Source organism: Musa acuminata, chromosome BXJ1-8 (genome assembly GCF_036884655.1).
Source record: "Musa acuminata AAA Group cultivar baxijiao chromosome BXJ1-8, Cavendish_Baxijiao_AAA, whole genome shotgun sequence".
Lineage (NCBI taxonomy): Eukaryota > Viridiplantae > Streptophyta > Magnoliopsida > Zingiberales > Musaceae > Musa > Musa acuminata.
Window position 1 is genome coordinate 855,342 of NC_088334.1, and position 21,465 is coordinate 876,806.

General features: G+C 35.8%; 3 protein-coding genes across 8 annotated transcripts; 1 reads left to right on the forward strand and 2 right to left on the reverse strand.

The window, feature by feature from the left end:
- Positions 1–1,385: 1,385 nt before the first annotated feature.
- Positions 1,386–8,947, reverse strand: LOC135680488 (uncharacterized). Of its 4 annotated transcripts, XR_010515463.1 has the most exons (6): positions 8,803–8,947; positions 8,051–8,388; positions 7,333–7,411; positions 5,152–5,282; positions 4,077–4,277; positions 1,614–1,746 (listed from the first exon to the last, which is right to left on the reverse strand). XR_010515463.1 is itself a non-coding variant. In XM_065194416.1 (5 exons), exons 2-5 carry the CDS (start codon positions 8,297–8,299, stop codon positions 1,510–1,512), a joined length of 696 nt encoding a protein of 231 aa, XP_065050488.1. In that variant the 5' UTR covers positions 8,300–8,338; positions 8,803–8,947; the 3' UTR covers positions 1,386–1,509. The 4 variants fall into 4 exon arrangements, 3 of the variants coding, with proteins under 3 accessions (XP_065050488.1, XP_065050487.1, XP_065050486.1); XM_065194416.1 differs by lacking the exon at positions 4,077–4,277 and having other exon boundaries at positions 1,386–1,746; positions 8,051–8,338; XM_065194415.1 differs by lacking the exon at positions 4,077–4,277 and having other exon boundaries at positions 1,386–1,746; positions 8,051–8,368.
- Positions 8,948–9,852: 905 nt separating this feature from the next.
- Positions 9,853–14,484, reverse strand: LOC135680490 (RPM1-interacting protein 4-like). Of its 3 annotated transcripts, none has more exons than XM_065194417.1 (6): positions 14,331–14,484; positions 14,033–14,141; positions 12,157–12,391; positions 11,879–12,069; positions 11,609–11,797; positions 9,853–10,246 (listed from the first exon to the last, which is right to left on the reverse strand). In XM_065194417.1, the coding sequence occupies exons 1-6, from the start codon at positions 14,372–14,374 to the stop codon at positions 10,214–10,216; spliced, it is 801 nt and encodes a 266-aa protein (XP_065050489.1). In that variant the 5' UTR covers positions 14,375–14,484; the 3' UTR covers positions 9,853–10,213. The 3 variants fall into 3 exon arrangements, with proteins under 3 accessions (XP_065050489.1, XP_065050490.1, XP_065050491.1); XM_065194418.1 differs by having other exon boundaries at positions 11,609–11,794; positions 14,331–14,482; XM_065194419.1 differs by lacking the exon at positions 14,331–14,484 and having other exon boundaries at positions 13,937–14,043.
- Positions 14,485–16,449: 1,965 nt separating this feature from the next.
- Positions 16,450–20,896, forward strand: LOC135680491 (uncharacterized). Its single transcript, XM_065194421.1, has 9 exons — positions 16,450–16,506; positions 17,028–17,154; positions 17,515–17,656; positions 17,739–18,002; positions 18,077–19,133; positions 19,238–19,473; positions 19,546–19,619; positions 20,323–20,431; positions 20,547–20,896. Exons 2-9 carry the CDS (start codon positions 17,108–17,110, stop codon positions 20,577–20,579), a joined length of 1,962 nt encoding a protein of 653 aa, XP_065050493.1. The 5' UTR covers positions 16,450–16,506; positions 17,028–17,107; the 3' UTR covers positions 20,580–20,896.
- The last annotated feature ends 569 nt before the right edge of the window (positions 20,897–21,465 follow it).

Sequence of the window (21,465 nt, forward strand, 5' to 3'; positions counted from 1 at the left end):
TCCTAAGCAACTTTTTCAACTATAGTTTGTCTTAATTCTATAGTGGAGAAAGGTTTGAGAAAACACTCTTCTTCTTCTTTTTTTTTTTTTGTTCAATAATGATAGGTATTTCTGAAGGAAAAGGTAACCTTTCTGTTTGCATCATAGCGTGCAACCTTTTTATATGCCATCTTCCAAAATTATCATATAGTTTTTCAATTCATCTTATTTCTAAAATGGAAGAAAGGTTTGAGAGATCTTAATTTGACTTTGTTTTTTTACAAATTTAAAGCAAAAATAATCGCTCTGCTTACATCAGTATGTTTATGACATCTTCCAAAAATATCATATTTTTGGATGATTTATCACATTTCTAATGTGGGAGAGAAGCTTTTATTTCTCTGTGCAACACTGATAATTATTTTCTAAGAGCAAAAACAAACTCTCTATTTGCAGGTTCAAAGCCACCTATATTATTTTCTCTCCATGTTCCGAACTATATGTGCATGCATATATATCATGTTGTGTTTGGAAGAATGGACGAACACTCTGCTCGTAGAAAATATGAGAAATATGTCACATTTCCGACAAAACCGGTAGAAACTCTGCAAAATTTTTATGATTGAATACAATCAATAAAAATAATTTTAAGTGGTTTTCTGATTTCATAAGTTCGTTCATAAACCAGAAAATATGATAAGATTCAACCATAATTCTATTAGAAGAGCAAAACATATTACAAAGAAGTGAAATAAATGGGTTGCTTTTGAAGTGCTAGATTTGTAAAAGCAGCCTCACAAGTGCCATTTTGGCACTAAAAAGACAAGACAAAAAAGTGATAAGGCACAACAGGCAATCAGAGATGCAATGCCAAAATCACCCGCATATGGATATAGTAATCTGAAGCCAATAGAAGCAAAAAGTGAGGGAAGAAGAAAACATAACTAAGAGTTGGGAAGAGTTGGATGATATGCTCACTTAAGAAATTGGCGAATTCTCGGAACACTTGCAAGACTTTAATTCAACAAAGAAAACCAGAAAGAAGCACCATAAGCATGTGGATTGCATTTTCTGGCATCATAAATAGACAGGATATGAGGGCAAGGGAGAACCAAACATTTTATCAGATGAAACATAAGACAATCGCTAGATCGTCTCAATAATCTCACATCTAGCTTTGATAGATTTGTCTCAGCACTCAAAAGGCAAAAGAACCAAGTTTCTGGGTGTGCCAATTCATGCTGTTTGTGCAGGCACTCAAGCCATGGGAACTTTCCCACATACTGAATGAAACCCGAAGACTCATAAGAGTTTTGGTGTGAAATCAGATTGCGAAACAGGTACAGCTGCTTAATTATATTACATACAGCAGAAAAAAACTTGAAACACATTTGGGAACATTGATCTTGAACTTAATTGGACATGATCTAATAATCAAACATGTAAAACCATCAAGTAAGAATTCAGGAACACATAAATGGGATTAGTAGGATGCTCTTGCAGCACAAGAAAACTACACCTGAACTTGCACTACTTAGATGATGGAAGATACACACGATGAAAACTTTTCATGGTAAGTTGCCTCCTACAAGTTGGGCATTTCTTCTGTGCCTGAACGGAGGCTTTTATGCATTTTAGACAGAAAATATGACCACAAATAGTTGATGCTGGCTCAACCAATGCATCCATGCAGACAGGGCAGGTGAAGATGGGTTCCCGTGTAAGTACCTTAACAGGCTCCGGTTTGGATTTAATCACATTCTTTCTCTGCAATTTCCAAGTCAGAATCTAGTTAAAATCTTTAACTACAAGTTCGATCAATAGAAAGGAGAAACAAAAGGCAGATACACAAAGGAAAATAAACTTTTTATGGTTGTGGAGGTGGATAACTTAAAAGTTATTGATTAAGCAGCTTATGTTATGACCAGCAACTGAATCACAAAATATGCGTTGCAGCATCAGATGATAGTATTCCAGTAACTATTTATGCCACAGTTACCTTAGAAAGGTCAAACTATCCCATCTACCTATCATAAAAACACTCAGAGGACTATGCTCTTGCACCAAGTCCCAAGAATCATTCGTTCCTACAATATTGTTGAAAAAAATATTCATAGAGAACTATGTTCTTGCATCAAATCCCAAGAATAATTTGTTTCTAGAACATCGTTTTTCCAAGGCAATGTGATATTTAGACTAGCAACAACCAAGGAAACCTTCATCTCCTAACAGAAAATTCAATTTGATGCAGCAAGAGGGATGGTTTCCCTTCAAGCCAAGGTATTTGATTTCTCATCAACCAGTCCATACTGACTGGTTCAAAAAATTTACTGGTACAGGCATGAACCAGTATGCGGACTGCTCCATTTAGCGTAGTTTGGTCCGGTCTGAATAAAAAAAATCCTTAGGTCTCCTTCTCTTAGGGCTCACAATTAACAAGTCCTCTCATCTCTATGCTTGAGTGGCCACTTCCACCCAATCACCTGCCACCTGCCCATCAACCTCTTTTATGATACTTACCCTCCTAAACCTTTTCTCCTCTCCTCTTTCTCCACTGCCTCTTCTAGCTCCTCTTCTTCTTCGTCCTCCTTTCCCTGCCTTCTTCCTCCTTCCTCCCTCCCTACCAACACATCGGTACCCCGATACGTTCTAGTGTACCATGTGTTGTTATGTCAAAATGGATTGGAGCTGTAATGGTCTGTCCATTGACCAGGATGGGTCTGATACCCAAAATTGAAAACCTTGCTTTGAACCATATATAAAATATTACCATTTACCTTGTGATCATAAAGATAACTTTGACTATGCATTTTAATTGTTTAATCTTCTTCCTTGTTGATTCCCAGCATGACATTTAATTGTTGACACCAACAAAGACTTTGTCACATCTTTTCAGAAAATGTGAATCTTTCAAGATTTATCATCGAGCTAGGTTGTAACTCCAAAGTACAAGAATCTTGCTTGGTTCCTCTTAACTTGATTTCTCACATAGCCCTCAACTGAGTTCAAGAAAGCGAAAAGATTCACACAGCCAATTTCAAGTAGTCAAAAAAGAATGGCTTCTTCTTCTTCTTCTTATTGTTGTTACCCACATACCCACAAAAGGTATACATGCCTTCGCTGGACCGAAGGGAAAAGATTCACACAGCCAATTTCAAGTAGTCAAAAAAGAATGGTTTCTGCTTCTTCTTCATATTGTTGTTACCCACTTACCCACAAAAGGTTTAAGCTTCAAGCCTCCACTGGACCAACAATTTAATAAGTGACAATACACCAAAAGGCCTGACAATAATTTTCTTTTTTCAATTGTGAAGGACTTTGTTCAAAATGCAGAAGTCAACTTATATGGTTGAAAGATAACCAGTGTTGGGCAGTTTCAAACCATACCAAGTACCATTATGGCAAACTTGCAAGGGCATCGTACTGGTTTGGCCACCGATTGGTGGCACCGGACCAAAATTTAAAACCTTTTCTACATGACATCTTTCAGATTCTTGTTTGTAGGAATTTCACTAATTACCAGTTGCATAGCAGCTGCAAATAGGGAAAAGGTCCTGACTTGAACCCTTTTACAGGACAAATTTAATAATCTTTTTTTTTTGTTAAGAATGCTATAATAGCTGATGTGACACCACTACTGTTGCAAGGATGCAACATGCGAACCATCTTGACAAAAGACAGAAGAGACTACTCCACAATTTAAGCACATAAGGATTAGCATTTGGTTTGGACAAGTATTTGGTTGAGGGCATGTTTATGAATGATCCAGGTTAGTTATCTAAGCCTAGCATAAACTTGCTCTGGATAGCAGGCCAGTTGTATTAAATCTTACTTGCTGAAGCACTCAAAAGTAGGTTACCTCAATCGATTAATTATTTCAGTACTTGCAGCATGACTGCATGACTAGCAAAAGATTGATGAACTACGAGTCACATGCTAGATATGATACTAGGCCTTCTCATCCTATGCATGTCAATTGAAGTGCCACAAGACATTTAGATACTGATAATCAAAACTATATACATATCATGTTACAAATTTAATAATGCAAAAGGGTGAGACGCTAGTGTCTTCCTGGGGAAACAACTACTCATTACCCTTTCTAACATGCTACTCTTATCGTTCAACATGGTCTATGATACTGCTGCACCAAATTCCTTCAACCATGCAATATATTGATCAGAAACACCAACCACCCAAAATGATGCTGATAGAGTTTCCAGTCCTTCAATTAATCAACTGTCACATGATATTCCAACAATGGAGCTTCTCAAGATTCATATTACCATGAGAAGATTCTGAAAGAAAAAGAGACAAACATCATGAAGCCAAAAACCAAGAGAGTAATTCCAAGTTTCCAACAATTGCTATTCTTGCCTTTCACTTAATAAAGAATTAGGAATAGATGCATTGATAGACAATTAACTCAAAAGAACATACTCAAAGTGATTTGAGAGTTTGAGTGGGACTGTGGGAGCAGATGTGAACTAAGTATGACTATTCAATTCTTTATTACATAAAGGGGATAGAAAACCTGGATAAAGATAGCTAATGAAGTGGATTGTTTTCTCAACAAGAAGCATGAATAAGCTTCTAATTAATCCCTTGAGACCTGTAACTCATAAGCTCAGAATACATCCTTTATTGAATGAATTCCAATGAACTCACAAAAGAGTCAACTCAGCTAAAATGAATACCTCAATTCTTTCTCCTCTTTTTTAATTTTGCATTTTCAAGAAATGCCACCCAGAACAGAATAAAAGAAAACACAAGGTTCATAACCAAACGATCAAGTTCCCTGACTCCTAACTAAACATTCAAATATATGTAACTTATGTACTTGCGAAAGCAATTCCATTTCTTAAACCCAGTATAGAAAAATGTGATAACCTATTGCCATCTGTACAAAAAAAGAAGAGCTCATTTCATGAATAATGATTATTAGCATAATAAGAAGTCAGAAGTTAAAAATATTAAAGATCATTTAAGGTGTAGTCTAGTCAAGTGAAGAACTTTGATCTACTAACCCTCCAGAAAATAAGCAACCAATGTCATTTAGATGAAATACAAATCGATTAAATTGTTTACCATTATAATAAAAGAAATAATAGATAGATAAACAGAAAATTATATTTAGTATTGCAAAGAAAAATACAGAACAAACACATTTACCTTGGCATTATGCTCCTCTTCCAAATCAGGATAATGATCACAATCAGTAGCTGTCCTGCTCATCGAACTTCTAGCCCGCTTATTACGAGTGTTCATAGGTGATTTTGCCACTTGTTCCTCTACAATAATGACTTAAAAATGGACAAATGTCAGGCTAACACCAGTAACTGGATGAATAACAGCAGATATGACAGTAATAATAGTAGACACAGTAACAATAGTAGACATTAAGAGCAGACCAATCAAATTTCTCAGGATGTGATGTTTTTCTATATCATAATTTGCAGGAATATACAATTCAGTATGGATAAGAATCTGCAGTAGCCAAAACAATTTCTTTGATATCTTGAGATAGATCAACTGGGTTGCCAGAAACAAAAAGGGGCTAAAATCGGCTAAAGTTACCTAAACCAATAGTGATTGGTTCTTCATGATTCGAACTGACTTGTGTAATAGAAGAAGCTAAAGACGAAGAAGAAGAAAAACTCAAACTATACCTTACCTTAGGGGCCAAAGAACCGCTAGCTTATTTCACCACCTCTCACCCCCATTTGATTATTTTTCTAATAAACAAACTACTCCCTAAAAATAAGCCACATAATATTGATAACTATCAAATCATCAGTAGATATGCTTAATATTGATATATATTAATAACAACCGCACGAGTCCTTTATTATCACTTCGATGCGGTTGCTACAGTACAGTTTTATAAGTTTCTTAACCTTTTTATTTTTCTTTGATTTTTTTATTTATAGTCTAATAGTTAGTATTATCTTTTTTTATTTTAAATAACTTTCCAACTTAAATGGGAATCCTATCCAGCCATCTGGATCATCACTAAGCAGATCACACAGGCTATACCAGGATAATGTCAATATTATGAACCTTGAAACAAAGAGAATCACCAATGTGCTTTTTACCTTGGAAAATCCTTCAAGGAACTTGTCATTGTCAATGGGTAAGACATTGATACGATAATCATTATCAGTTTTCTTTTCAGTGCAAAGGTACATTCTTGTCCATCATAATCACCCTCATGACATCCATCCTCCTCATGATGTACAATATTATTTCTACCAAATCAGTAAATCTAGGAAGAGACAGAAAGAGAGGAGGAGTTGGAGGACAGCCAAAGACCAAACATCGAACAGCTAAAAAAATTCAAAAAAATTATTAATAATTACCTTTTACATACATGCAAAAACTTTCTTTATATTGCCTACCAAATAAGCTGTTTTATTCAGTTTGGATTTTAAGATAAAACATTCTGATTACAAGATTTAGAAAATAAAGATAGACTGTACACTTCTATTTCCTATTATTTTCAAACCGGATCAAATCAAACGTCACAAATTATACAATGGCTTATATTGTTAATTTTATATTATGCTTTAATTCCACCGATCACCTTTAGTCCCTCTACTTGATTCATTGTCCACAACATTCTCATTTCCATATGATCACACAAAAATAATGTCAATATACATCACAAGAATGCTAGATATTAAGTTATTCAACCATCGAAATTGATCAATATAAATAGACAGTATAAATAATCTTCAAGCGAAACCAAAGTACAACATTTCTGTGTGGTTGAGTAACTCGCCCACGTTGGTCAAATGCCTCAGGAGTCAGGCTACTACCTGACAAAATAGTTTTTTCAAACAGTAAATATCATGTCTCTAGACAAAAAGAATGTGAGACTCACAGCTTAAGAATGTACTGTTTAGCCCTCCAGATTCATTTATCCAACTCACAGATCATTAAAAAACCTGTATCAATCCTTCAACCCAAACTCAAATTTATTTCAGATTTTGACACAATAAATTTCTCTCAGTACAACCTATTGCAAACCTCAAATGACATCATTTTTGCCCTTATACAATTGATGTTTACTTCTAAACAAAACAAATATGAACTTGAATTTCAGAAATACTTTTAACTTACTGACGATGTCAAACACTTTTAATGATCTTCTTAGATGTGTATGACGATTAAAAACTTAGTATTTCTTTAAAATAATATCTATGCACAAAAAGCAAAAGGTCATTTAAGAAATAAATAACCACTACAGTATGAATAAATGATTCTCACAACAAAGAAAATTTTATTTTCCAACTAGCACATGCCTCAGTTTATTTGATTCCCACGTAACAGCAGTTTCTGGCATATACTGACCTGGTTGTCTCAAATTTGTTTCCAGGTCTTCCTCTAGGATCATTGTCACAGGCTGGTTCCTTCTGAAGTGATTCCTCCCCTAAACCGATAAGAACAAAAATCAAATGAAGAACAGGGGAAAAGATAAGATAAAGAAATAGATCGAAACAACAATCAGCCAAGTCAACGTAGGAGTTACAGCATGATGATAAAAGAAATAACAAAAAGCATAAAAAACCCTTAGAGTTAAACAAAAAAATATCATAATGTTAGCGAATATCATGCTAATATATGAGGGCTTTATACTATAACTTCAAAGATTAGATCAATGTCAAATCTGCTAAAAGCAAATAAGTGTTAGCTTACCTAGGAACTCAATATACAACATAATATAGTACATGACTGCAAAGATAAGAACATTGCTCAAATCTCCTAAAAACCAAGTTCTTCAATCTACTCAGAATGATGCAATTTACAGTACACAAAAGTACACAATAAATGTTCAAATATGATAAAAGCAAGCAAGAGTTTCAGGCTACACAGGAATTCAAATACAAAAGAGAAAATTACAAGAAAGTTGAAAAGACAAAGGTAAGACAGTTAAACTCCAGAGATAAAATAAATATTCTGATGCTAAAAGCAAGTGTCTTATCTTACGAATTCAAATACGACAGAAAAGATAATACAATTCTGCATAGACAAGTATTAGTATATAATAAGCCAAGAGACTAGGAATTACCAGGGGTAGCCCTCTCGAGGAAGAAAGAGTCACGACCTCATCCTCCATCAATTCTAGATCAATAAAATCACTGTGTGAACGGTCACTTGATGGTGCAGAGGACCCTTGCTGCTGTTCACTAGCAGGGCTGGGATGAGGAACAGCGGAAAAAGATGTTCCTCGAGAAATCTGTGGATGTCTAGAGCCAGAAGTGCCATCACACTGCTGGCACTCCACCGGAGGAAAGTTCAGATCCAAATTCGGAACCATCTTAGCGTGGATACCATCCCTCGCGTGCCTCTTTGAACCCTGCCTTGATGGTCCAAGGGTGCTCATGTTCTATATCAATACAGTAAAACCTAAATTTCCAAAAGCATCACAGCATAAAAATCAATCCAAAATTTTCATCGAAGAACAATTTGTGCAGATGATAGAGAAAAGACAACTTTTTCGCCTATTGTTTTTTTTTTTTACAATTGGAATAACGGGAAAGAACAGCGCCAACACTAATCGTATAATCGATAAAGAAAATCCAAATAGCCCAAGTTCTTCTCAAGAAAAATTTCTCGAAACAAAGACTCGAAATCTACAAGAAGATTAGAAGAACAAAAAGAGAAAGGCATGACAGGCAAGAAACAAAAAGGGGCAAAAGAAATTGAATCAACGAAATAACAAATCCAAACGTGAATAAAGACAAAATCTTAAAAGATTCAAATAAATCCCAAAACGAACTCAGATTTCGCCAGAGAGAAACACGGAGAAATTTCACCCACCAGCACCGATCGAAGATTCGGGACGATCGGGCCGAGACAAACCGGGGCGCTGTTCCCTAATTCTTCCCTAGGGTTTTAGCAGACGATCGAGATGGATCGAGGAGCTGCGAAACGGAGAGGGCGAGACCAAAAGTTTGATATCGTGCTCATCCCTGCTCACGTCGCCGGTTATATAGCCGGTTCCGTGCCAGACCGTTGGGCTGATGTGAGCGCATACGTGGCCCGGTTTTTTGCGGTCGCTGGATTTGCTCCATCTGGACCACCTCATGAGATCAACGGACTCTATTGGCGCAGGGCATACACGTCGAGTGGTGGATTGAGGAGCCTGCAAATCCTACGGCTCTCGTAAATTTCACAGATACGACATTTAAAATAATAATAATAATAATAATTTTATTTAAAATCTTTTTTTCATCTATTTAGTATTCACAACCCCTTTAATATTGATAATATTTTTAAAAATAATAAAAATATAATTTTAGTATTTATATTATCGATTTTATATGTTTTTCCATTCATTCTTCTCAATAACCTCTTATTTTATCCTACACTCTATTGTACCCCTAACATTTATCTTCCCTTTCCGTCTATCTTTTTAAAACTCTATGAGGGTTTCTTCGTCTAGACTCTATGGGGGTTTCTTCGTCTAGGTTGTTGCTTAAGTACGACTAAAAAGATTCATCTATTCGTTTCAAAAAGATGATCAATACATAATTATTTATAAAACTTCTAAATCTCAACTCCTAATAGTGTTTCTACTCAAGACTCCTACTTCTAATCAATTCCAAATGCTTTTCTAAGAAACAATCTTCAAACTAATCCTAACCTTAATCGATTTCTTCACTTCTTTAATAGGGTCGATTAGGTATATTTTACATAAAAATCCTAACACCCACATTCAATAATATATTGATCAATATCAACTAAACAATCGGTCGATGGGGTGTTTTCCCGGCAAAGAAATCAGCAATTGTAACCCAGTGATGGTGATGGAGTGGATCAGATCAAAGAAGTGACAACCTTCCATCTTGCCCGGCACATACAATTCAATTGGAATTCCCAAACCAACACTTCATTAATTGCTTAACAAAGAGAATCTAACTGCTCGAAGAACTATTCTCATCCACGATGCCACACAGAACATGAATCTGGTGGATTTATGATACCAACTCATGAAGACACATTGAGATAATCTGCAACATTGTGATCTTTGTAGTGTCACAGATAAGAGACTGGACACAAGCAATGCCATATGACCTACTCTCCATTGTTTGATTACTATCAGAAGGCACAGCATAAACAGATTGCACCTCTGAAGAAATCCGGCACACACAAGCAATAACAAAGTGTGTTGTTCCTCTAGTGGTTATTTACAAGACCAAAGCTTCATGATCTATTAAGGAGCCTCTTTCTACTTTCTGCACCAGTGAAAGCACCAACAACCCTGTCAAGAGAACAGAAGAAAGAGGATGAGAAATATGTTGATCAGAATTCTACCAATAAACTCAATTTTTACATGTTTTATACATGAAATTGGCATTCTAGCAAGCAATGAATAAATTTGGTTGAGATTACCGATAAAGATAGGCAGGCATGCGAAGGCTAAAACACTTGAATGGCTTTAACAACAAACTAAGGTTAAAAGTTGATATTTCAGGGGTAGAACGTGCCAAACTGTTACTCATGACTATATCTTCATGGGCTTTACATACCAAGGAACGGTACTCAGAAATAATCTCTGAGGTCGAGTAGTATTTAGGCTGCCTCTTACTATATCATATGGAATTATTGGGGTGTCACAATCTACTTTAATAAAAATCCTGACAGCTTAATCAGATTTCTACATATGATTCTCGACATGGGGCTAAATCAAGACAACTTCCATCCACACTATTTTTCGCATAACTTAGTAATGTTACTCCCGTCGTTAGACTTAAGATTGACCACGTCTTGGATGCCAAGCTAGCTTTGATTATGTTGACTCACACAAACAGGCTCATTTGACTGCTCTAACAGCATCTACAACAGTCAAAAGATCCACAAGCTTGGTTAATTACATAGAACAGATCTTTCAGGCATGGTACTTAAACCCAAGTTATCAATTGTGAATTATCAAGTTTTATAGACAAATTCATTTTTTGTCTTACTAGTCTTAAAATTCGCATCCTTTTAAGTGGTTTATCTTCACCAAGCCTTTCATGTGAAGTATGAACTAGCACCACATGTCAAGACTCCACATGAAGTAAACAAACTGGAATGGCATTTGTTGGGCACATTTAAGTGGAGCATGCAACACTTGTATGATGAGCAAGTAATAATAGTTATTATACCATCCATGAGAATTTCAAATTTTGATGATTTACAAGATAGATAAGAAGACAAAGATATCAGCGGTTACATCTCAAACCTGAATTAATCAATTTATAATGATTAAAGCAGCTATTCCTGAAACATGAACTGGATGCACTGCTCAAGATGCACACAGATTTGAATATTTAGATGGAAACTAATTTAACCATGACGAACGTCTGATGTGAACAAACCAAAGTAGGGTGTCAAGTATTTCATGTTCAAGTGTCTAAAAGTCTTTTAAGACCAATAAGAATTATTTCTCTTAAACAACTATCTACTGTCTATCTCAGCAAAAATGATAAACTATCTACTGTTAATCTCAATATTAAAGTAGATAAACCGGAATATACAGCACCCAGCCAGTATCAGCACCATGAGTATTGAAACCATATAAAGAATTCTGATAAAAATTTTAACGACAGACATACGCATAAGAATATATAAAGTCACATACTGAGGGCTCATGGTTGCTATCATGATCCTTGTCATATGTCTTATCGCTTGATACTTGAGAAACTTCAGCTGACACTCTTTGTTTCTCTTCCATCACACTGTTAAATATGCGTGAATAACCATCAGCTGTAGAAGGATTGCTCTCATCCCAGTCACCAAACTTGGGAATAGCTGACCCCTTGCTCATCTGCTACAAGAAAGATCCACTGGTATGAATTTTACTATATACATTTTGTCCCAAATTATCAATTGAATGAAACGTTAAACTTACTATTTTATCATATTGAACACCAGTCATCCTCAATTTTCCTGCAGAGCTCAAAGTGACCGCACGGCTACCTCCTGACAATCCTTTGGAAGAAGAACATGCACCAATCTTCATATGATAATTGGGATGTGTTGGAGAGTGATTGACTCTGTAATCAGATCCATCACATACTCTACCAGTCCTTTGATAATCACCTGAAGTTGTTTGATGAAGTGAGTCTAGGGTGAGTTTGTAAGCCATAGAATTACGATGGAAAGGTGAATCATTAAGTTGATGAATACCATCTTCTCCTCTTAAATGTAGCACACCATTAGCTATTGAATAAGGTGAAGTCCCAAGTGATGGGGCATGAACTGTCGGCATCTCTGTATGAAAGGCATTGGGGTTGTCATAATGATGATTCATTTTCTTTGCTTCCAATTCACTTCTTTCCCTGAGAGCCTTGTCAAAAAACTGTGAGTAATTAAGACCACCATCACTTCCCCAATTTCCAAATTTAGGAATATGGGCATGTTGCTGCAGTAAAAGAGAACAAAAGATGATTATTTCTTCCGGGATGAGAAGATCAATACAACAAACAACAAGCCATAATGTCCCAGCAGATAAAGATCTATCAACCAAAAACTACCATTTTAAGTAGAAAATGGTAACAGTTTGGGTCATTGTTCAACCAGTTGTAGTGCTATAAGTCAAACTAGTTGAGGTGCTTATATGTACATGACTTTTGGTCAATAAGAATCAGTGTGTAAATCTTAGTGACAGAAAAATGGAAGTAAAAACAAAGTATACCAGATCTTGAAAGTAATCAGAGCCACAATACACCCATTAAATTCTCGTCTTAAAGACTTGTCTTAGTTTCTTAAATATCATAGTCTCCATAACACATTTTTATCAAGGTTTAAGTTTCTTTCTGAGACCCACAGCAGTCCCTGGTTGGCCTACTGCAAATTTCAGAGTTCAAAAGAGCTACATTCATCCAATAAATCTTTCTACAAAATTGGTTTGAGGTCATTAAAGCTACATTGGTGGATAAGCAGAGGTGTGATGCCTCGAGTGAATGTGAATCACAAACTACACCTGCACCATGAGCAGGAATGTGGCTCACCGGAAATTTTAGAGGTGTGGAGCTTGTAGTGTATGTAGACGTCCCCTTGGATTGGCATGATTCAATTTATGATATCTAATTTCCTTAGTATATCTTGTATGCAGAAAATCTAAAATTAAGAACCAATACCAGTTGCAAACAATGTCTAGAATACTAACTATCATTCATTCAATGACGAGAACAAAAATGCAAACACAACCCTCACACTGCATCTAAAATCCATTATCTCTGTTTTATAAACATCAAATCTAATTTCACATGCACAAATGACTAGTTGCTTATAGATAATTGCAGAACCACCAGACTTAACCCGGCAACAACCATATGATTAACATGAAAGAAACAACTTCACGCTGAAAAATCTTCATCAAGAACACAACATATGTCACAAAGCCTCAGAGGAAACACTAAGTTTTCAAGCAAGTCTAGAGTTCAACTCGACTCTTACAACTAGCACCTGGGATAGTAGGTTTAACAACTTAATCTAGCAGGACTGCTGTGATCATAACAAATGCTCCCAAGAACTTCCTATTTCTTAGCCATCATCATGGATATGCAAGTTGTCAACTATATTCGGGTGTCCCAATTCGTGATCGGTGCCAGACAATGAATCCCCATCAGAAGAGGAAATTGGAAGGCATCAACACCAATCGCTAACTCGTTATAAAAATCATAAAGCTCGAATTCGATCCCCGAGGAAGCAGCACATTAAAAGTCGAATTTAACTGATAGAAGAACATACACATTAAACTTGAAATTTCACATGATATCCGGAGAAATCATAATGAGAACGAACCGAAGAAAAGATAAATAATGGTGCCCCCAAACCCTATCGATTGTGCAAAGACTAATCAAGAACCTCCTTGATACCCAAAAAAGAAGTACGATCGATAACATCAACAGCTCTCTTGTAACAAAAAAGAAGTCGAAAACCCTAATTATCTGCTAAACCATACCAGACTGCCCAAAATCAGGACTTTTATCATTTCCACCAAGAGTTTGAATCAGGATAACATCCTAGAAGGCGTTCAAGAGGCCAAAAGAGCACTCACCGACATTTCCTGGACACGCTTGCCGAAGAGCCGAAAAAGAGAAATCCCTTTAAAGGCTAAAAGGCGCCTTCTTTTCACTTCGATGGACCTCGTCTCCTTCCTTCTCGGCCTGCAAGGGGCAGAATATTTCGTCAGAAGATAAAAAGGCCACCTTCAGCAGCAAAGCAGAGGCGGAGAGTGAATCGTTGACTTGGATGCCACCGCCAACTTGTTTGACCAGGCGAAGACTTGGACCTTTACTATGTCCGTTTGTACTTTATCGAGAGGCAATCATCAGAGCCAAGAATGGAACGCAAACCTGAAATAGCGATTACGTGATTTCGCACTCTTGCAGACACCCATGGAGAAGAGCTCAGATTCTTCGCTTTCTAACAACAACAACAAAGAAATCCAAGTTCGAAATCTGCACTCTCAAGAAAGACTCGTATGTTTCTGGGAAACCTTAGGATGCCTTCGACACCACACTCACCGCAGAACCGATTTATGGAGAAACAAAGGGGGGGGGGGGGGGGGGCTGAATCCATTAAAACATACTCGGTCGGATACGGTCTTGAATCCTTTCCCTATTTGAATAAGGAATCCTTTCCCTATTTGAATAAGGAATCCTTTTCTCCCTCCAATATAAAGATCCGCCGACCGAACAGAAAATGTATTATTATAGCATATATTTACCAAAATATAGGTTAAAGCACTCTTAAGTGGAATTAATATATTAATTCCTTTAAATAAAAAATTATGTTCAAAATATTAAAAGTTAAAATACTTTGAACATTTTGTTAAAGTTAGAGAGAAATAAAGATTTTAATTTTTAGATAAACATTCAAATACCATATATAAGTGCTCTTGGAAGAAGCTTTGTCAGTCAAACCCCATCTAGGTTGCTAGAAAAATATAATTTTTTTTTATTTTATAATCTCATATATTAGTGCTTATATGTCATATTATGCTAAGAGGATGTCATCTACAAACATTAGATGGATAATTTTGTATCCTTTAATATTGAAGAGATAAATACTTTTCTTAAGCATAGAGGATGAGAGAAGATAGAAAAGTAATTACTAATCTTGTAGGTCTCCTTTCTACATACATATATAGACATATATAATATGATATGAATCATGTACTCGTTAATTTTCATTGTTATATTATATGGTCCTTTATAATTGAATAAGATTTTATGCTTACACCATCAATTATTCTATATTATTACAAGTTGTGCTGTGCTTTGAGTCTTATAGTCATACATATGGTCAAGGATGACTAAGTCATCAAATGATCTCTAAGTCATCAAATGATCTCTAATAATATTATTTGTAAGGTCATATAATGGCTTAATCTTGGACTATATCTTAGAAGCACCATTTAAAACTGCTTTGAGATTTTTTTTAGTATCTCGTAAGTTATTTTATCTTATCTTGGATTAATATAGTTCAAATTAGAAGGTATCAATTAATTTTTTTTTTTTGATAGTATATATATGCTGTCTCCATCACTTACCTTTTGTAAAAAAGAACAATTTAAATTAAAGTATAACATAAGTATGTCAAAAATAATTCTAACATAAAATATAATTAAAATGTTATTTTAATTTAGAAAATACAATGTGCATTCATTTATAGATTACAAAAAGTTAACTTGATAAAGTTATAGCCAATTGGTAAATAAAACTAGATTTTTTGAATACTTAGGAACACCCAAATCTTATTTAAAACTTCAAGGATGTGAATTTGAGGTTTGAATGAGTGTTAACTTACTTTTCAAATTTTTATATTTAATTTTCACATCATTTGATATTCCTAAAATTTTATTATTATTATTATTATTATTATTATTATTATTATTATTATTATTATTATTATTATTATCCAAATCTAAGTTACAATATATATATATATATAGGGCATCTCTTTTGTATATGAAAATTCATAAAATTTCACTGAAATTTACTCTAACATTTTTTAAAAACTATTTTTAATTATCTATATCCACTAAGATCTTTCTAAGAAACGTAGGGTTCCAAATAAAATTATTTACGTCCTACAAAGTCATTCTACCAATATTTATATAGAGTTTGACTTTATTTTCATACTTTGTTATCTATTATGGCAGCTGACTAAGATAAAATTGATATTAAATTAATTCTACGTTAAAAAAATGAGAAAATGGTTTTTTTTTTCCCCTCAATTAATCGCCTAAAAATCTACGCGCGTGACAATTGAAAAGTTCGGTGGGGCGTCAACTTCCCGCGACATCATCCGATCAATTAATCGGCACGATTGATCGCCGAGGAGATGACCTGGCCAGAGTCGGGAAACGCGCCCCGCTGTCGTAACGAAAGAGAGGTCCGTCGCTGTTGTCTCCCTCCACGTCGACACCTCTCTAAATCGGTCGTGCTTTTATTAGACTCGTTCCAAATGCCTCGCCTCAGCCCTTCCCCCTTCTCTGCTCGAGCATTCCATCGGAAGCGAGAAGAGGTAATCCCTCTCCTCCTCTTGGCTTTACGCTTCTATTTTTCCTTGCTTAAACCTTTAATCTTGTGGCAAGTGTTGATGCGAGTTTGGCTTAACATGTAAGTCATGTAGGAATCGTTTTGTTCTTTCAAAGATCCTGTTGGAATTTGATTCTCGCAGATTCTTGCCTTTGTTTAAGTAGTGCAAGTCTCAATCTTGCTGCTGTTCCTTATGGAATTGGGGGGCTAAAGGTGTTAATGTGAGACATGAGGGCTTCCCTTTAGCCACCACTGATGTTTGTGGAGAATCTCGGGGTTTTGTTGCCATGAAGCTGGATTGTGTTCACTCTAGATACGAAATTTGATGTTTCGGAAGAATGTCATGGTTTTGTTACTTTGGAATTGATTCTCTACATATTAAGGGTTGATTTGATTTGCACCTTTCCTTTAGATTCTGTCTCCTATATTTGATTCCTTCCCTCTTGATAGAGCATGTGAAGCTAAGCCTATCTGGATCCTTGCTTTTGGATTTTGCTTGTGTTATAGGTCCTGTAGAGATTTGAGGATGGGTCGCAGATACGGGGAGTAGCCTGCTAGTGTGGGGAGCTTGAGCCTCACTGCAAGTGATGGAAACTCTTCCTGATGTCTACCCTTTAACAGGGTTACAAATTGGGTAAGCTGCTTGCTTTAATTATCGAGTCCTGAAATTTGGAAATTGTTGCTCATCTCCTAAAACATTTTTCTGCAAGAAGTTAGATTTTGCTTATTCTTAGACTGCTCTAGCCCAAAATTCAAATTGACATATGATAGTGTTATTCTATCAAGTTCTTTTCTAAAGGATACTTCAAATAAGAGTTCTACTTAAAAGTTGAAACTTTTTTTGCTTAAAAAAATACTCTTTCCTTTAGCTAGTCCTTGATTTGCTTGTTTCAAGGAAAAAGTTGCCCTCAGATTTCTGTCCAGACGGCATACATGCGCTTCATCTTGATGGATAGCGTTCATGAACGTATACCTAATATGGATTTTTCCTCAGGGACATACAGTCCTATGTGTCTCAGGCATTCTTATATGTTGCTCCCTTAAGCAGAAGACTCCTTGTTATGGTTGATAACCGACCCTGGTCAGAGAACAAGCAGTCTAGCTCAACAAGGATATGGCAATTTATGGTCACAAAGGTCTGCCCTATTCACCCTTCTTTGTTGGCACTTTCCGCTTCATTTCAAAGGATCATCGCTCATTTTGCTACTTAACTTTCAGTATAGGATGTCTCCATTTATGAACACTAGGGTAGCACAAAATACTTTAGATATAGGAAGCAGATGTGACAGTCATGATGGTCATCAGTCTTACCATGATAAATCCAAGAAGTTCTACCGATGGCTTCGTTTAATGGATTCTTCTAAATTGCAAGAAAAGTACTTGCATGCAGTCATGAATTTGAGCAAATCACTCCATGGCTTTATAGTATTTGAAGTGGCATGGAAAGATGTGCATGGTATCAATTACCTAAATGAACTTCAGGTATCAATCATGTAACTCATCTCTTTGTCATGTTGTTATCTTTAGTTGATAGGAGAGTTATATCTTGTTTTCAGACAGATACATCTTTAGCACTGGAAGTGAGAACCATGAAGAAGTGGGAATTCTTTGATCCCGAGCATGCCTCAAGTTGTATATCACATTGGTTCTCAGACTGCATATCGGAAACACAATCACTCAAGGACTATCTAAAAAAGTTGACTGACCTGGATCTTCAAAATTCCAGTTCACGATCCTTATCTGGTCTTGAAGTATCTTCTTTAGATGTTCCACATGAAAAAGAATTCTCAGATGCACAAGAGACTCCCTTCAAACCGAAAGATATGGACACTGATGGAAAAGGACTATGTAATAAGGAAAGTATCCAGTATGAGAATGACTATATTCCTGACCAAAAGTTGTGCATGTTAGTACCATCTGAAGAAAAGAAATCATTGATGGACATAGATGCGAAGGATGATGCTCTTATCTCACCTACTAATTATGCTGATACTCTAATACTATTTCGATTTAATGACAGTTTACTGCCATTCAAGCTGAAGCAAATTATCATGTCTGATATTAGGCTTCTAACTTTGCTTGAGAGTGGTCTTCCTTCATGGGTTATATTTTTCCATTCCTATCCTCTGTTCTGTCACTTCTATCGCCCATGGATGCGGCTTCTAGTGAAGACCCTTCATGTATTGGTATCATTGGTGACAGTCATCATTGGGTTTTATGATTTGTACAAAAATGTACCTCTTTTAAAGGCCACAGCAGCTCGCCTTTGCGGTCCACTTTTTGATTGGATAGAAGCATGGGATATGGTTACTCGGATACAGTACCTTGGGACAATATTTCTTCTCCAAAATGTCCAGAAGAGCATTAATTGGCTTCTAGTGATGGCTCGTACAATAAAAGCGATACTAACAGTGATATCAAAGCCATTATTTGGTCCACTTGCAGAAATCACAAGTTTCATCGCTCCTTTGTGGAATGTGTTTGCAGATATCGGTGGGCTATTTTCTTCAACTATATGGTCTTCAATGGAATCCTTGTACAATGTGATCACCGCTCTTGCTGAGGTTTTCTTGTGGCCATTTGAGGTTGCCTACATATATGTCTGCACTACAGGTACCCCACAGCTACTCTATTTTTTTTATCAATTTTCATTTCATATTGTCTTATATAGCTAAGCTATTTTGAGTATCATTGTCTTCTTCCTCTTCCAATTTCAGCAACATTGGTTTATCCGATCTTTTGTTGCATCTGGGAACTTTGTATTCTTCCTGCTCGTTGTGGTATGACTTTGGCAAGTTGTGTCCTGTCTTTACTATCAAAATCATATTACTTGCTAAAGGATATTTGGGAGACTATCAGTAGCACTTTTGAGTTTTCATATCTATCAGAGACGGAACAAAGTACATTTGATAGCTCAGTTTTGCAAGAGCTATGGAATGATCTCTTTTCGCAGGTTTGCATCTAAACTGTGATTCATCAATTTGATGGCTTGATATAAAAGAATTGAACAGAAGTTTCTTATCAGGTTTTTCGAGCCATTCGAAGCATCATAAATGGTCTTCTAGCATTTTTTATTTCATGCAACCGGCACCGCCTAAGGTATCGACAAAATTTCATTCTGCCTTAATAATTTTATTTGGGCTTGATCAATGCTGGGTTGACAATAGAGGCATATATCGCAGTGTCTGTTGTGTCATAGCTACTAGACGCATGGCATAACAGTTTCTTCCTTTTATATGTGGAGGATGGATGGTTGTACTTATCTTTCTCCATTGCATCAAAAGCCATACCAATTGATAAAATGATAAGTTGGGTGATCGAACGTATACAAAATCTGGCATTTGGTCTTATAAACAAGCTGTAAGAAAGATCGCTAGACTTGGCATGTCTACTCAAATTCAAACCTTGGGTGCTAGCCAAAGCCACATATATGCGCTAACATTTGGCAAAATCTCGGAAAGAAGGGGTAGAGTCCGTGTGTTTGATCTTTTGACCTGCTTTTATACCATAATAGAACTATAGTCAGATAATCAGTTTTCTACTAGCTTATAATGTTGCTACAAAAGATTCACCTTCCAAGAATTCAAACAGCTAGTTCTATTGATATAGTGAACTCACAATTATCCAACTTTTCAAAGCAACTTCAATATGCTTTTGACAGATACAACAAACATAACAATGCTAGATTGAACATTATTGGATTCCGAGTTTCTTTAGGAACATTTAATAGTGAATTATCAAAATTTATTTAGCTATGAATTTCCTTTCAATAAATCTCATGAGTAACTCGGTCCTAATGCAGCTTGTACAACCACATGAGCGCATTCCTTCATCACTTAGCTGGCCTCATCAGAATGACACCTCATAAACGGCATTGTGGGGAAGCACGACAACTGGAGCATAGTCATCAGGTAATTGCCAGATTATCTGTGACAATAAGCAAATAGACCAGCAATTCATACTTCAAATTTGTTTGCTCAACATAAAATTCTGCCTAATCTAATAACAAAATCTATTTTATTTCAGGAAAATCATCATGAATGTGATCTCTGCAAGTAATTTCCTCCACTTCCAAGACACTGTGCAGTGAATACATGAACTGTGTAGGGAACCTATCAAACTATGCGTTGGACCTGCAAAGAGCAAAACGTGTACCTTCATTTTAGATGTAATGCTGCATATCTGTACCTATGCATGTAAATACTGCATTTTTTACCTTTCTTCTACCATGTAGTAGTTACCATATGCAGATGTCAAAGTCTTGTAGCATTAGAATTAGAACAGTGCATAAAGAAAAATGTATATGGCACAAAGAAAAGTGGATACAGAACATTGTAAATGAATAATAAATGCAAATAATCCATTTGATTTGAGTTCACAAAGATTATGTGGTAGCAATGATCATTGCATTTCACAATATGCTAGATGAAAGTATTACTTTCAAAACTACTGGTTGGATTGCTTTTGAGCTAGAATTTGTATCTCGGTTCAATATTGGTTTTGGTGACTAATTAGATCAATATAGTACCAGTATATAGGATGACACATCGATCCGTATCGACTGAAAATGATTTCTATGATTTGTTGCCGATCTATGATTGGACTGATAAATTTCATTGGTATGAAGTGGTATGACTTCTTGTTTTTGAGTTTTGACCCTAATAATATATCTCGATTTGTTTGTTTGATAATGTGATTTTACCATATACATCATGCACTAAATATCACCTATTCTTTTCATCATATATAACTATCATATAAGTATGTTCTTGCAACATATGAATAATAATAAAATAATAATAAATTTCTATATTTTTTTTCCCAAGCCGCACGAACCTTCATTGCACACCCACCATAATTTTCCATACATAGACAATCAACTCTTCTACCCGGTAATATGCCTACATTATACATAGTTTATACTACTAATATATATCAATTTGCT